General features: G+C 44.3%; 1 protein-coding gene across 1 annotated transcript in view; it reads right to left on the bottom strand.

The window, feature by feature from the left end:
• GRB2 (growth factor receptor bound protein 2) overlaps positions 1-15224 on the bottom strand; it is a 72612-nt gene that overhangs the window by 8039 nt on the left and 49349 nt on the right. Inside the window, exon 3 of the mRNA XM_059378465.1 lies at positions 2588-2685. Within this exon, the coding sequence (XP_059234448.1) occupies positions 2588-2685 (98 nt within the window). The remainder of the gene's footprint in view (positions 1-2587; positions 2686-15224) is intronic.

Below are 15224 nucleotides of genomic sequence, written 5' to 3'. Positions count from 1 at the left end.
AGAGAGAGATCACAAGTAGGCAGAGAGGCAGGCAGAGAGAGAGGGGGAAGCAGGCTCCCTGCCAAGCAGAGAGCCCAATGTGGGGCTCAATCCCAGGACCCTGAGATCATGACCTGAGCTGAAGGCAGAGGTTTAACACACTGAGCCACCCTGGTGCCCCACTTTGACAAATTTTTAAAGGGTTAATTAATTTTTTTTTAAACGTTAGACAGATTATTTATTTATTTAAGAGAGTGAGCGAGTGAGAGAGAAAAAGGGAGAGAGAGAAGCAGATTCCCTGTGGAGCAGGGAGCCGGATGTGGGGCTCAATCCCAGGGCTCCGGGATCATGACCTAAACCGAAGGCAGCTGCTTAACCCACTGAGCCACACAGGCATCCCTTAGAGGGTTATTTTTTTAAAAATTCAAAAGAATACGTGAAATGACAGAGACTGCATATGGTCCTCAAAGTCTAAAATATTTATCATCTTGTCCTTTACATATAGTTTAGCCAACGCTTCGTCTATTTTGAGGACTGACTGAAGGAACAGATGTATACAGAATATCTGTGTATTTGGACAGAGGGAGGAGCCACACTGTATGATCCAGAGCCGCTCCCACTCCCAGGAACCATTACCAACTGCCTCTCCCTGGGGAGCGCACTCCGTGATGCTGTCCGTGAAAAGCCCACACAGTCCCCACAGCACACACAGACACTAAGTGGCTACAAGAGTGCAAAGCTGTGCTTAGTCCACTTCTCAGGACATCTATACTAGTCTTGTGTTTATCTTTTGGAGTTTCTTGGTCACTACCACGTGTGCCTACATTTTAGTAACTGGGCATGATGTGTGTAAGCCCCTAATCTGGGCATCTGGGTGGCTTAGCTGGTTAAGCATCTGCCTCTGGCTCAGGTCATGATCCTCGGGTCCCAGGATCCAGCCCTGCATCAGGGTGGGGGTGGGGTGGGTACCCTGTTCAGCAGCGAGTCTGCTTCTCCCTCTGACCTCTCCCCTCTCTCTCAATTAAATAAATAAAATCTTACAAAAAATAAACCCTCTAATCTAGTGTTACAGGGACTTCAAACAAAGGGCATTATTAATCCACCAACAGGAAGCCAGGAATCCCTGCCACATACACCTTTGAAGATTTTTTTATACCTACTTAAAAAAAAAAAAAAAAAAAAAAAAAAAAAGCCAGCAATTGGCTTACATTTAATTGCCATGGGGGTAACCTCCAAAAGGGCGAGGTACATGGGGAGAAACTCCTATATTGCTCTATGGTTTTCTACACTGTCTTCTACAAAGTGAACCAAATTCATAAATTACTGGCACTGAAATAAAAATACCAGAAGCTTTCTTAATTTTTAAGATAAAGAGGAATGAACTAGATGATCGAAGACCCCCTTTGAACTCTGTGACACTGAGCTGTGTACGAGCAGATGCAGTTAAGATCTCTGTTCTGGAGGCTCCGGAGAAGAGACAGGACAGGCACACGTTAGAGCAGTGACACAAGGAGAGGGACCAATTGGCTGCCACTCAGGGTGGGTCATGTCATCCAAAGGTCTCACTTATCATTTGTATTAAATTAGGGAGACAGAAACTACTGCTCCTCCTTGTCCCAATGGCATTCTAGTCTGGGCACTGAGCCTCAGCAACCTGACGTACGAGGGACAGAAGCGACTGCCGCTGGAGGAGGAGCAGGGCCAGAGGAGGAGGTGGAGGGCGCGGGTGAGAAGACGGTGGTCGGTGAGGGTTCCCACGGCCCCACCACGTCAAGCGTTCCCACGGCCCCACCACATCAAGGGTTCCCACAGCCCCACCACGTCACACACCAATATAAACTGAGTGTGTGTGGGGGGTGTTCTGAGGGAGGAAGAAAAGAAAAAAGTTCCTTGCTCTCAACGGCCTGGGGTAGGAGATTATTTTGAATTCTCTGAAGTGGGAACCCTAAGTGGTAGGCAAGAATACTAATTATAACAAGCATTTATTGAGAACCTATTATATTGCCAAACACTGCTCTGGGGATACAAAGATTATTAAGATACAGTCCTATAGGGCAATCAAACATATCAACAAAACCATGTGATAAGTACACTTTCTAAGACTCAAAAAATGGAGAATTATGAAAGAGATCTGGCCTCAGGGGTTTTATGAAAAAGAATCACGGAAAGGCATTTCTATAGTTTTATTATTTGAAGATCACTGACAGCTATTATCAATCCAAGACATGTACTTTATTATGTATCAGCATAGAAACTATTGTTTTAAACGAAACAACTACTTCATTAAAGATCAGTCTAAAACATGCACCACTGGGGCACCGGTGTGGCTCAGTCAATTAAGAGTCTGACTCTTTGGCTCAGGTCATGATCACAGGGTCGTGAGACTGAGCCCCGTAGCGGGCTCTGTGCTGGGCATGGAATATTATTATATTGTACTATTAACATGCAAAATAAACATGCTTTGTGAATTCTCTGGGAAGACAGAGTAAAAGGTATGACAACCATCCCAAGGACTTCAATTTTAAAAACGTTATAAATTAAAATAAAAACATTATTTGAAATAAGCAGATGGGTCTGACTCTTAGAAGACCAGTAGCGTCCAACTTACGGATGTGGTTTCATTTCTATGTAATTCTTGGGGATGAAGCCATCTTTCCCATTGAGTTCTGCCTTGTACCAGTTCTGATCACATTCTTCATTCAAAACCTAAAAAGAAATAAGGAGGGGGGGAAATCAAATCATTTCCTTTTCACACTCTTAAAAAAGGCAGCCGTTAAGACAATTATGTTGCCATTTAGGTTTGTTTGGTTCTCTGAAGTATGATCAGTTACATGATCCAAGACATCACATGACTTCAAACAACCAGCACATCAACTCTTACAGTTATAATTACATTAAAAGTAAAAGTAAAAGTAAAAGAAATGGTCTCTGAAAAAGAGAGTCTGACCCCCGAACCTCTAGCACTAACCCCTCGGTAGGAAAGCAGATGGGAGCAGGACAGGTGCAATGAAGTCTCCGGAAACCAGCAAGCGCTGGTGCTGGAGAATGAAGGGGCCCCCCCAGGGAGTAAATAAGCCTGCTCTCTCCTGGGGAAGGCAGGAGCAGCAGGCAGCAGGGAGAGCTTCAGGACTTCTCTAGAGCTCCTCTAGGCCAACTTCAGGATCACAGGGATCCAGTCCTGGGTCAGCCACCAAACAGATGTCCAGCTGCTGCTAGCAGGCCCCACCCCACAACGTGTCCTCACATACAAAGCATATCCCAGCGAAAAAGCACCGCAAGTCCTACTCCACTTACCCTCAGGGCCACAATGGGCTTGAGTTAGGGAATGCTGGAAGCACAACCACTAGCCCAGTTCAGGGGGGAAGATCCAGAGACTATAAAACTGTAACACTGCACTCCCAGACTGGAAGCACTCTCTACAAATGCGACATGACTACTCAAGGCTGTGTGTTAGCACATCACGCACAGATCTGAAGGCCCAGACTACTCCTCGTTATACGGATGGGCCAGGCCAGGACGTCGCAGGGTAGCACAAGGAATAGAATAGGTGTAGTAGAAAAGCCACCTCTGAATTCTAGATTTCTAACAAAAGGCAAAGGACAGAAGGCATTTATTATTTCTGGTGGGGGAAGGGGCAGAGGGAGAAAGGAAGATATAGAGAATCTTAAGCAGGCTCCACGTGCAGCACAGAGCCCTATGTGGGGCTTGATCTCAAGACCCTGAGATCATGACCTGAGCTGAAATCAAGAGTCAGGACAGTCAACCAACTGAGCCACCCAGGTGCCCTAAGACTCCGCCCAGGCAGAGGCATTTTAAAAAGTTGGTGGCTTAAGAGAGAAAACAGAAATATGAGCCCAACTCAAAAGTGCTAAACACAAAAAAGTAGAGATAGACTAGTACAGCGGCAGTTAATCTACACTATGCAACAAAGTTCTATTAGAAAGCCGGTAAAGTTCTTTTTAAGTTTGTTTGTTTATTTTTTCTTAGTAATCTCTACACCCAACATGGGGCTTGAATTCATGACAGCAAGATGAAGAATCACATGTTCTTCTGCCTTAGCCGGCCAGGCGCCGCCAAGAAAGTTGATAAAATTCCTTACAAAATGATTTGTTCAAGAAACTGACTGACGCCGTACTCTTTACCATATCAGAACTTGGACTGTTTCATCAGAATGCGTGATGTGTAGGTACAGACAGTCCCTCCCTTCAATGGTTCAACTTTACGATTTCTTGACTTTATGATGGAGTAAAAGTGATAGGCATTCAGTGGAAACCGTACTTCCAGTTTTGAATTTTGATAATTCCCTGGGCTAGTAATACACCGTCCTGTGCTCGCTCATGATGTTGGGCCGCTGAAGCTCCCAGGCAGCCAGGGAAGGGTCCAGAGCCAATGCACTGACTACCATCCTGCCCCACAGCCGCTCTGCTTCTCACTCAGTGTATTACGTGAGACAGTCTACGCTTCAATTATGAAACAGGCTTTGTGTTAAAGGATTCCACCGAAATGGAGGTTACTCTAAGTGTTCTGATCCCATTTAAGGTAGACAAAGTTAGAGGCGCCTGGGTGGCTCAGTGGGTTAAAGCCTCTGCCTTCGGCTCAGGTCTTGATCTCAGGGTCCCGGAATCAAGCCCCACTTCAGCCTGCTTCCCCCCAACCCCCTCTGCCTACTTGTGATCTCTGCCAAATAAACAAAATCTTAAAAAAAAAAAAAAAAAAAAAAAGGTAGACAGTTAAGCTATGGTGTTTCATAGGTTAGGGGTATATTAAATGTATTTTTAAAAGATCTGATTTATTTACTAATTTGGGGGTGGGGGGAGAGAGAGAGAGAGGAGCAGAAGGAGAGGCAGAGAATCCCAAGCAGACTCCACGCTCCAGTGTGGGGCCTGATCCCACAACTCCGAGATCACAGCCCAAGCTGAAACCAAGAGTTGGACACTCAACTGACTGAGCCACCCAGGCGCTCTTACAAGCATTTTTGACTTGTGATGGTCGTAAGTTAAAAATGGTTCGCACTCGGGGCACCTGGGTGGCTCAGTGGGTTAAGCCGCTGCCTTCGGCTCAGGTCATGATCTCAGGGTCCCAAGATCGAGTCCCGCATCGGGCTCCCTGCCCAGCGGGGAGCCTGCTTCCCTCTCTCTCTGCCTGACTGCCTCTCTGTCTACTGTGATCTCTGTCAAGTAAATAAATAAATAAAAATTAAAAAAAAAAAAAAAAAAAAAAAGGTTCGCACTGGTTAAAGTGGCAAATCCCGCAAGAGCTAATAAATGTGAATAGAGAGATCTGAGGAAAAAAAAAAAAAAAAAAAAAAAAAAAACACAGCTGCAGGTAAATCCCAGCAGCCTCAGCGATGAAAACTTGTCATTAGTTTTTCCCTTTGAAAAAAAAAAAATAATAATATTTTATTAACTCCTGCAACGATATAACCAATATGTGTATCACCTGAGAGGCAGTGATCTCAGAAGGGAGCTCATGGCTGTGCAGGTGTCACAGGAAACTCAACAGCATGAGAGCAAAGGAGAGATTTTGAAAGTTGCTTAAGGACAGTATTTTTGTTCTTTACCAAAAAGAAGGGTTTAAAGAAAAATGTGGCCTAGTAATTGATATCTAAAGCATTATCCTATAATAACAATAGTGAATCTGTAGCCTTATGAAGAGTTTTTCAAAATGTCTTTAAAGGTCCTGAAGTGGTGCGCCGTGTATCTTACGCTACAGATTTCTTGGAAGACAGAGTAGAGTCAGTGACTCAGGGCCGTCTGGGCATCAAAACAGAGTAAGGTAACCACCTAGAAAAGACCAGTTTTAATTTGGGGCCAACAACCTTGCAGAAAAGGAGAACTGCGTTGCTGCATGCTAGTTCGTACAGCTGCGCATTCCTACCATCTTTACGAAGATAGAACCAAGCCCCCTAAAAATGCTCCCCTTAATATTTTATGGGGCAACATGCAGATTTGGCACCAATTTAGAACGATGGTTTCTGCAGAACAAACGTATCGCCTGGTGTTCAGTATGCTTTTCTCCCCAGGAAGACAGGAAAATACGGGAATTAATGCACTTAGTTTATTTTTAATGTATGTGAATAATTAAAATGTTGGTTCTCTGAAACATTCTAGTATCTAGAATATCACTTTACCAGGAAGTCAAAATTTGCTGTGCATGCCTCTGAACTTCTTTACTCTAGAACTTAAGAAGACTGGTTCTGCTGGAGGCAAAGCCCGGGAGAGAGCGTCCCTGCCAGCCTGGGCCGCCCCGGGAGCCAGGCACCAGGCCTTCCCGTCCAGCGGCTCCACTCACCCATCAGCACAACATGCAAACCCTGCAGCTCTGATGACTTAACAGATACTTACAAATTAAATTTTATTCAAATGCCTAAACATTTAAAGCAGCAAAAGACACAAATTAACCCAAGTGAGGTCCCAGTGGGGCAGAGGAGGCGACGAGAAGCCCGAGAACCACGTGCGGGTGAGTCTGCGCCGACACAGACTGTTCTGTTTCCTGCGGACTGACGGGGAGCACCCGTGTCCCTCACGCGGAATGTAAAAAGCCTCATCAGAGTTCCGAGAACGAGGAAGTTCCATCTCCACTCCCCGTGTTGGAAGGCACACTTACTCACTCATTCATTCCCCCTGAGCTGGGGCAGCATCCAACAACCAAATTTTCATTCAGTCTTGGACATTCAGGAAATATCTTTAGGTTTTACCCCACAGCTGCAGGTTTGATTCCAACCTTCATAGTCCCTCAAATTAGGACCCTGTAGCCACACAAAATACTCTAGTTTAATGGAAGCAAGTTGATCAAGAAGATGAGATTATGAAAGGAGGAAGTGACAAGTTTCAGTGTCCTTTTTTTCCTTCTTGCAAAAAGACTGAAAATAATGTCAGAGCCCAAATCAGGAAGAGACCTAAAAATGAGGAATGCTGTGACGCTTATACAGGACACTTAAAACTATTCCAGTCAATCAGGGCACGTGGGTAGTTCAGTGGGTTTTAAAGCCTCTGTCTTTAGCTCAGGTCATGGTGTCAGGATCCTGGGATCAAGTCCCCCATCATGCTCTCTGCTCAGCGGGAAGCCTGCTTTTTGCCCCCACCCCCCCACCCCTGCCTCTCTGCCTACTTGTGATCTCTGTCAAATAAATAAATAAAATCTTTATAACAACAACAACAACAACAAAATATTCCAGTCAATGGAGGGGGACACAATGGGGGCACTGAGGGTGTCAGTAAAGCTGTATTTCTTGACTCATGCCGGCTACCTAGGTGTTTTCAGTTTATGAGAATTCACTGGATACTTAGGGTCTGTGAACTTTTGTATATGCATATCATATTTCAACTAAAAGTTAAAAATACAGGGGCACCTGGCAGGCTCAGTTGGTGGAACATGTGACTCCTGATTTCAGGCTATGAGTTCAAGCCCCATGTTGGGTATAGAGATTACTTAAAAATACAATTTTTTTTTAAAAAAGATTTTTATTTATTTGACAGAGATTACAAGTAGGCAGAGAGGCAGGCGGGGTAGGGGGAAGCAGGCTCCCTGCTGAACAGAAAGCCTGACACAGGGCTTAAGCCCGGGACCCTGAGATCATGACCCAAGCCGAAGGCAGAGGCCTAAACCACTGAGCCCCCCGGGTACCCCTTAAAAATAAAATCTAAAAAAAAAAAAATATTTCAGTCAAGAGAACATAGTAATATTCTGGTCCGTACATAAGAAAATCACACCAGGGCCTCCTCATATACCTTGGGTATAAACTTCACACTCCAAAAATACATAGGAAAGGAGAAAACAACACAGTGAGACTCCAGAAAACCCCAAAATGATAGCTTACCATAACTATTCTATGGGGGAAAATTTCCAGAAGTGAAGACTTCTTTACTGTGTGATTCTACTCTTCTGTATTATGTGATTTTGATAATATTCACCACTGCCCTCACTCTCAATCTGAGACCATTCTTAAAGCAATGCAAATTTCCATTTATACCAATAGGACGTCAAAGCTTTCCAAACAGTTAAGTTAAAAAAGGGTTAAAGATTTAGGTCTCAGGTCCCTTATGATCCACCTGATCTGGATTCAAGAGACTGAACACATAAGTTCAAATTCCAATCTCAGCAGTGAACTATGTGACATTGGGCACATGACCCTTGTCTAAATTTTAGTTTCCCCCACCTAGAAAGTGGTGGTTAATACCTCCATCTCCCAGGGTTACTGAGATGATTAAGTAAGAAAATGTGATAAGCAGTGTAGCAATCAGTACAGCTGTCTTAGTGGACAAACGTACTTCACAATAGTTAACTCTGACTTACACATGAAAATATTAGGTCAAACATAAAGTGGCAATTTTTGGGAGGACTAAGTTCTACCTTCACTAAATCTGGTATCTTCAATGTAATGCTGTTCACGGATACCAACAGTATTCAAACTAAGAGGACTGGGATTCTTTGTTTTACTCTGAAAACACACCACCAGGACACTCTGGGCTCACTTCAAAAAAGATTTTAAATGCAGAGTTCAAGGATTACGATCGCTAATTCCTTTCCCTGTCTCTTCTACATAGATACTGGGAGATAAGAGCTGCACTTGATTTTCTACACAAATTATTGGAAAAGGTATCTTTTAGGAAAATGGTAGGCAAGTATTTTGTTTATAAATTGCTTGTTTGGGAGCGCCTGGGTGGCTCAGTGGGTTAAAGCATCTGCCATCCGTTCAGGTCATGATCCCAGGGTCCTGGGATCGAGCCTCATATCAGGCTCTCTAATCAGCGTGGAGCCTGCTTCCTCCTCTCTCTTTGCCTGCCTCTCTGCCTACTTGTGATCTCTGTCAAATAAAATAAAATCTTAAAAAAAAAATTGCTAGTTTGTTTAGATTGTAATTTGAATTATGGGGCTATTCTCTTGCATGAAAATATTGTTATCTGTAAACAAACAAAAGAAATCACGACTCTTTTTTCTTTTTCTTTTTAAAGATTTTATTTATTTGACAGAGATCACAAGTAGGCAGAGAGGCAGGCAGAGAGAGAGGAGGAAGCAGGCTCCCCACCAAGCAGAGAGCCCAGGACCCTGGGATCATGACCTGAGCTGAAGGCAGAGGCTTTAACGCACTGAGCCACCCAGGCGCCCCCCACCCTTTTTTTTAAAAGAGCGGGGGTATGTGGAGAGGAGAGGAACGGAGGGAGAGGGAGAATCCCAAGCAGGCTCTGCACACAGTGCAGAACCTTCCATGGGGCCTGATTTCACAATCCCGAGGTTATGACCTGAACCAAAATCAAGAGCTGGTTGCCTAACCTACTGAGCCACCCAGGTACCCCAGTCGGTTAAGCATCTGACTTCAGCTCCAGTCATGATCTTGGGGTCCTGGGATCCAAAGCTCAGCAGGGAGTCTGTTTCTCCCTCTCCCTGTCTCTCCCTCTGCTTGTGCTCTAACAAAACAAAACAAAACAAAATAAAAAAAGAGGGGCGCCTGGGGGGCTCAGTCAGGTAAGACCCTGCGCCTTTGGCTCAGATCATGATCCTGGGGTTCCGTGCGGTAAAGTCTGCTTCTCCCTCTCCCTTTGCCCCTCCCCTCGCTTATGCTCTCTCTCACTCACACAGTCTCTCAAACAAATAAAATCTTAAAAAATAAGTAAGTAAATAAAATAAGAAATGTCAACTGGGATGTTGGCATCAAAAAATAAAAATAAATATGCAGTACAGTTATGGAGCAGTGGGGCAAGCCATAATTTTATCAATGCGTAAAGCAACTTATGTAAGAGCATTCATACATGAAAGATAATGAACTATTACATATTTAGGCTCCTACACATACCCCTCCCTCAAAACCACTTACTATGGTCCCTGCATTAAAGAAATCAACATAAGCCAGTGAGCTTCTCCTGCTCTTCAAGGCCAATCAATCCCACAGGAACAATACTGAAATACTGCCATGACCTGAAGACAGATTAAGAATCTGGTGATCCAGGGGCGCCTGGGTGGCTCAGTGGGTTAAGCCACTGCCTTCGGCTCGGGTCATGATCTCGGGGTCCTAGGATCAAGTCCCGCATGGGGCTCTCTGCTCAGCAGGGGGCCTGCTTCCCTTCCTCTCTCTCTGCCTGCTTGTGATCTCTGTCAAATAAATAAATGAAATCTTAAAAAAAAAAAAAAAAGAATCTGGTGATCCTACCATATTAATTCTGAGTTCTTAAAAAGGGAGAACACACACGCACTTCTTTTTTCTTTTTTTTTTTTTTAAAAGATTTTATTTATTTATTTGACAGAGAGAAATTACAAGTACACTGAGAGGCAGGCAGAGAGAGAGAGAAGGAAGCAGGCTCCCTGCTGAGCAGAGAGCCCGATGTGGGACTCGATCCCAGGACCCTGAGATCATGACCTGAGCCGAAGGCAGCGGCTTAACCCACTGAGCCACCCAGGCGCCCCCCACACACGCACTTCTTAAAGACTTGAACCCCTTAAAAAAAATCTGACAGGGCTCTAGCTAGGGTAACTGCACTGGGACAGCCATTTAGAAACGCACGGTCTTCAGCTGCCTGTTCCATATTTTACTGGAAACTGTGAGAATGCTCTTCAACTTTACACCCCCTTAGCATGGATTACCGACCCGGTCTCAGACTGCATGGGTTTGGATTTACTGAACACTTCAGGTAAGTGCTTTACACATCACCGCCTCCGTCCGCTACAGGTTTTGCTCAAAGTGAAAACCATCTCGGTTGTGCTGCCTGTTCTACTGTGTGCCAAATCATGAAAAACACCCACGCTGTAGATAAGCTCTTCTGATTTTAACGACGAGATGCCCAACTTAAAGGCAGTTTAATAATTAAGATTCCTGGACCCACAGAAACCTTCAATTGTTTACTCAAGCACACAGAGAGCAACAATTCTCCAAGTTCATGCTGCCTGGCCAAGTCTTCAAGCTGAAGAACTATGTTTCAGTCAAGACACTTGACAGGCAGTCGGCCCTCAGACATCAGAACACTGAGAAGAAATGAGATGCATTTATGAGGTTTTAAAACTCTTCCGATTTTAGCAGATTTATCAATCTGTGTGTGAACATCAAATTACACTATTTCATTAAATGGTTTGAAGATGGGACGCCAGGCTGGCTCAGTGGATAAAGCATTCAACTTAAAAAAAAAAAAAAAAAAAGATTTTGTTTATTTATTTGAGAGGGAGAGAGTGAGAGATCATAAGTAGGCAAAGAGGAAGGCAGACAGAGAGGGGTAAGCAGGCTCCCTGCTGAGCACAAAGCCTGACGTGGGGCTTGATCCCAGGACCCTAAGATCTCAGGACCTGAGCTGAAGACAGAGGCTTAGCCTCTGAGCCACTGAGCCACCCTGGTGCCCCTAGAGCATTCAACTCTTGATCTCGGGGTGGTGAGTTCAAGACCCATGCTGGGTATAAAGCTTACTTACAATAATAATAATAAATGGTTTAAAGAAAGTCTTCATTAAAAAAAGTATTCATGTAACAGTATCAAAACAAGGGGGTACTTTACCCTATGGCGATGACCTTTCTCACTAAAGTATAACATCTGTGCATTGAAATGCTTTTTCAGTTTCTCTCTGAAATGAGTCTTTCCAGAAGGTTCATTTCTTTGGGGATCAAAGAGTCTGAAATCCTTGACTGATGTCATTTCAGGAAAGGATTTCATTCATAAAGTAAAGAAATCCAATAGGCATTGTTAGTTAAGTCTACCTTCTGACCACTAGTGATACATGGTGAAAGCGGCTAGGTTTTGCACTTTAAAAAATTTTATTTTTTAAAAAATATTTTATTTATTTATTTTAAATAGGCTTCACACCCAGTGTGGAGTTTGAACTCAAGACCCCAAGATCAAGAGTCACCTGCTGCACCGACTGAGCCAGCCAGGCACTCCCTCCCCTCTTAAACAATTTTAAAAAGAAAAAAAGAAAAAAAAAGAGCAAGGCACAGAGGAAAAAAACCCACTCAAATGCCCAAATTTTTCACTGGTAACAATCACTTATCACTTCTATACTGGCACCTGAACCCCAGAAATAGTGTTTTTTTTTTTTTTTTTTAAATAAAGACAAGGATGTCATACATCCTGGTTTAAAAAAAAAAAAATTGTATGTATGTATGTATGTATGTATGTATGTATCTGTCAGAGAGAGAGTGCACACAAGCAGGCAGAGTGGTAGGCACAGACAGAGAGAGAAGCAGGCTCCCTGCCTAGCAAGGAGCCCAATGTAGGACTTGATCTCAGGACCCCAGGATCATGACCTGAGTCGAAGGCAGCAGCTTAACCAACTGAGCCACCCAGGCGTCCTGAGAAATAGTATTTTCCTCCCTGCTGCACAAGCTACATCTCTGTACTCTTTCTGAGCAGCTGCTGTCAACAGGGATCTGTGTGTAAGGGGAACAGCATCGAATCAGTAGGCTGAGGGGCACCAAATGCCCAAGCATTATGGCTGCACTGTTTTACCTCAATCTACTTAATGCCCCAAATCAGTACAAACCACTGGTTTTCTCCGTAGAAAGTACTGAGTAGCCTCTTACCCAAACTGCCCTCAGTCTGGCATTCCAGTTTTTCTACTTCGGCCAACCCTACTTCATCTGCCATCTCATCCTCTAGTTCCCTCAGTTCAGTCGAGCAAGTTGACTCACCAACTTCTAAACATGCTAGACTTCCAAGTTTTCCCTCTGGTTGGATTGTCCTTTTCCTTATCTATTTGATAGGCTCCCAAGATTCAGTTCAGAGCTTGCAACCACCTTGGTCAAATTTTCTGTTTCACTTTCATAGTATTTAATAGAGATAATACTTCGGACATCTGGTCTACCACCGCACTTGGTACTGTGTACTACTCGTGTGCTATGGTCCTCTCCTAAATCAAAATGCTAACACCCCAAAGCTGGCTCTGTGCCCAATTCCCACCTGTGGCCCCCACAGCTCTTAGAATGGTATCTAGCATATTTTGAGGAACTGACGTATACGGGACAGTGTTCTAAGTAATGTATACTGTATCCCAAAGCTAGCCGGGCCCAAGAACCACCGCAGGAGCATGCCACACGAGCGTCAGACTCCTTGATAAAAACAATAGCCTCTCAAACGGACCTTAGTTAAAGAAGACTGTTATGAAAGTTTGTTTTCCCAAGGAAGGAGAGACAAAGGAAAGCAAGCAACAGACTTAGGCAGTCAGCCTTGCTGTAATGTGAGCACCACTGCCCAAAGAATCCCATGTGGAGGACCACAAACGGGGTGTGCTAAATCCTTTCCACAAGACCTGCTTTTACTTTCTCCAAGATAAAAAGATACATTGGTGGGGAAAGGGGATGGAAAGGTAGGTAAGGGAAACTTCAGTATGAAATGGATACAAGCAGGTGATGATTTGGGTGCAAGAGGGAGAAAGGTGGGGGAGCTCCTCCCCTGTCCACACTAATGCCTCCCAGCAGGGGAGCACTTCCCAGGGAAGTGGAGATGCTTTTAGTTCAGTCTGCAAGTTTGACTTCTGACTGACTTTTGCAGGGTATTATTTTACAGCTACAACTCTTCCAGCAAAATTTTTACAAAACACAGCCAGGAAGGGGCGCCTCACTTGCACTCAGGTCATGGTCTTGGGGTCCTGGGACTGACGCAAGCAACAAGCTCTGCATTCAGCAGGGAGTGTTCCTCCCTCTCCCACTGCCCTTCCCCCCAGCCTCTCTCTCAGGTAAATAAATAAAATCTTAAAAAAAAAAAAAAGAAAAGAAAAGAAAAGAAAAAAAAGAAAGCCTGGAAGACTTTGGACTTTTCCTTTTAAATCATTTTTTTAAAAGATTTTATTTATTTGAGAGAGAGTACGCATGAGTGGTGGTGGGGGAGGGGAGGAGCAGAGGGGGAGAGGGAGGGACAAGCAGACTCTGCACTGAGCGTGGGGCCCATGCAGAGGCCCACGCGAAGCTCAATCTCGAGATCATGACCTGAGATGAAACCAGGAGTGGGATATTCAACCAACTGAGCCGCCCAGGCACCTCTAGGTCTTAGACTTTTCTATTCTTCCACAGAATGGCAGATAGGTTGATGTAGACAGAAAAATGATTAGACACACACTCACACACAAAATGATTCTATTAAAAGCTCAGGATCATGAGTGCATTTAAAAAAAAATGTTAAGACTTCGTTTCAAATATTTATACATGTAAAAAGATGAACAATTAAGAAGGCCTATCAAATTAAAGGATAGTTCTTTCTCTGAGAAAGAGTTAAGTACTCAAAAACCAAATCAGATACTTTCATCAACCTCTAAAGGCTCACTTGTCATTAAGAAAAGCCACTCATGACATTTCAACAAAACAGGAAGGCAGTTCACACTTCTGTGATATTACTCCACCCAGATAAATCTGGGGGCAGTGAAACCTAAATGCACAGGCAATACCCCAAAATAAACTCTTTCTACCAAAGGGGTACTAAGAGTTTCCATTCAAAATAACTGTCTTTTGTGTTTTGTGACTCATGAAAGACGTATTTCATTGGTGTAGCTGATTGTTCAACAGAAGCGTAAAATACTCTCAGAATGTCAGACTCTCAACTGCAGGGAGCTGGAGAGACGAGTGAGGGGGAGAAACAGAGATAGCAGGGAATGTCAAGAGAGAAAATGCTGTGTGTCTGCAAAAGTCGGCAATCATACGACGGCCTGCACCAGGCAAGTGCAATGTCACAAGAGTGCCAAGCCCTGAGCTAAGTAAGCTGAAGGCACGACTACACCCCCCAGAGAGCCAAGAGTTTAGTAAACTGCTAGGTGCAACACAGGGAGATGGATGCCGGCAGAGAGGGTATTAACGGGTACTATGGTAAGTACCAACTCAACAGAAAATGCCTGTGGTTCCAAACACTGAAGAGAAAAAGACTTGAGGCCGGACATGGGGGGGGGACACAGGAAAACTTCCCGGATGAAGTGTGAACTAGGTTACACTCTTGGTCTGCACCTTTAGCTCTGCTCAGCCCATGCAGAGCTGCGAGGGCAAGAAGCATGGCACACTTCCCCCACTTGCTATCAGACAGATGGGGGACGGGTTATTCTCTTGGCCCCACTTGGCTGCCATTAACTAAATGATTGGTTACGCTTTTTTAAAGTTGAAAAGTAAAACCTTTACTAGTGGTATCAGAATTTCCCAACTGGAAGTGACCAAAAGAATCTCTACCTTTAACAATATATATTTATAGGGGCGCCTGGTGGCTCAGTGGGTTAAAGCCTCTGCCTTCGGCTCAGGTCATGATCCCAGGGTCCTGGGATCAAGCTCCACATCGGGCTCTCTGCTTAGCAGGG

The sequence above is a fragment of the Mustela nigripes genome, chromosome 16, assembly GCF_022355385.1.
Source record: "Mustela nigripes isolate SB6536 chromosome 16, MUSNIG.SB6536, whole genome shotgun sequence".
NCBI classification, from domain to species: Eukaryota; Metazoa; Chordata; class Mammalia; order Carnivora; family Mustelidae; genus Mustela; species Mustela nigripes.
Note: the sequence above shows the minus strand (reverse complement) of the source record. Positions and strands in the feature narration are given on the sequence as shown.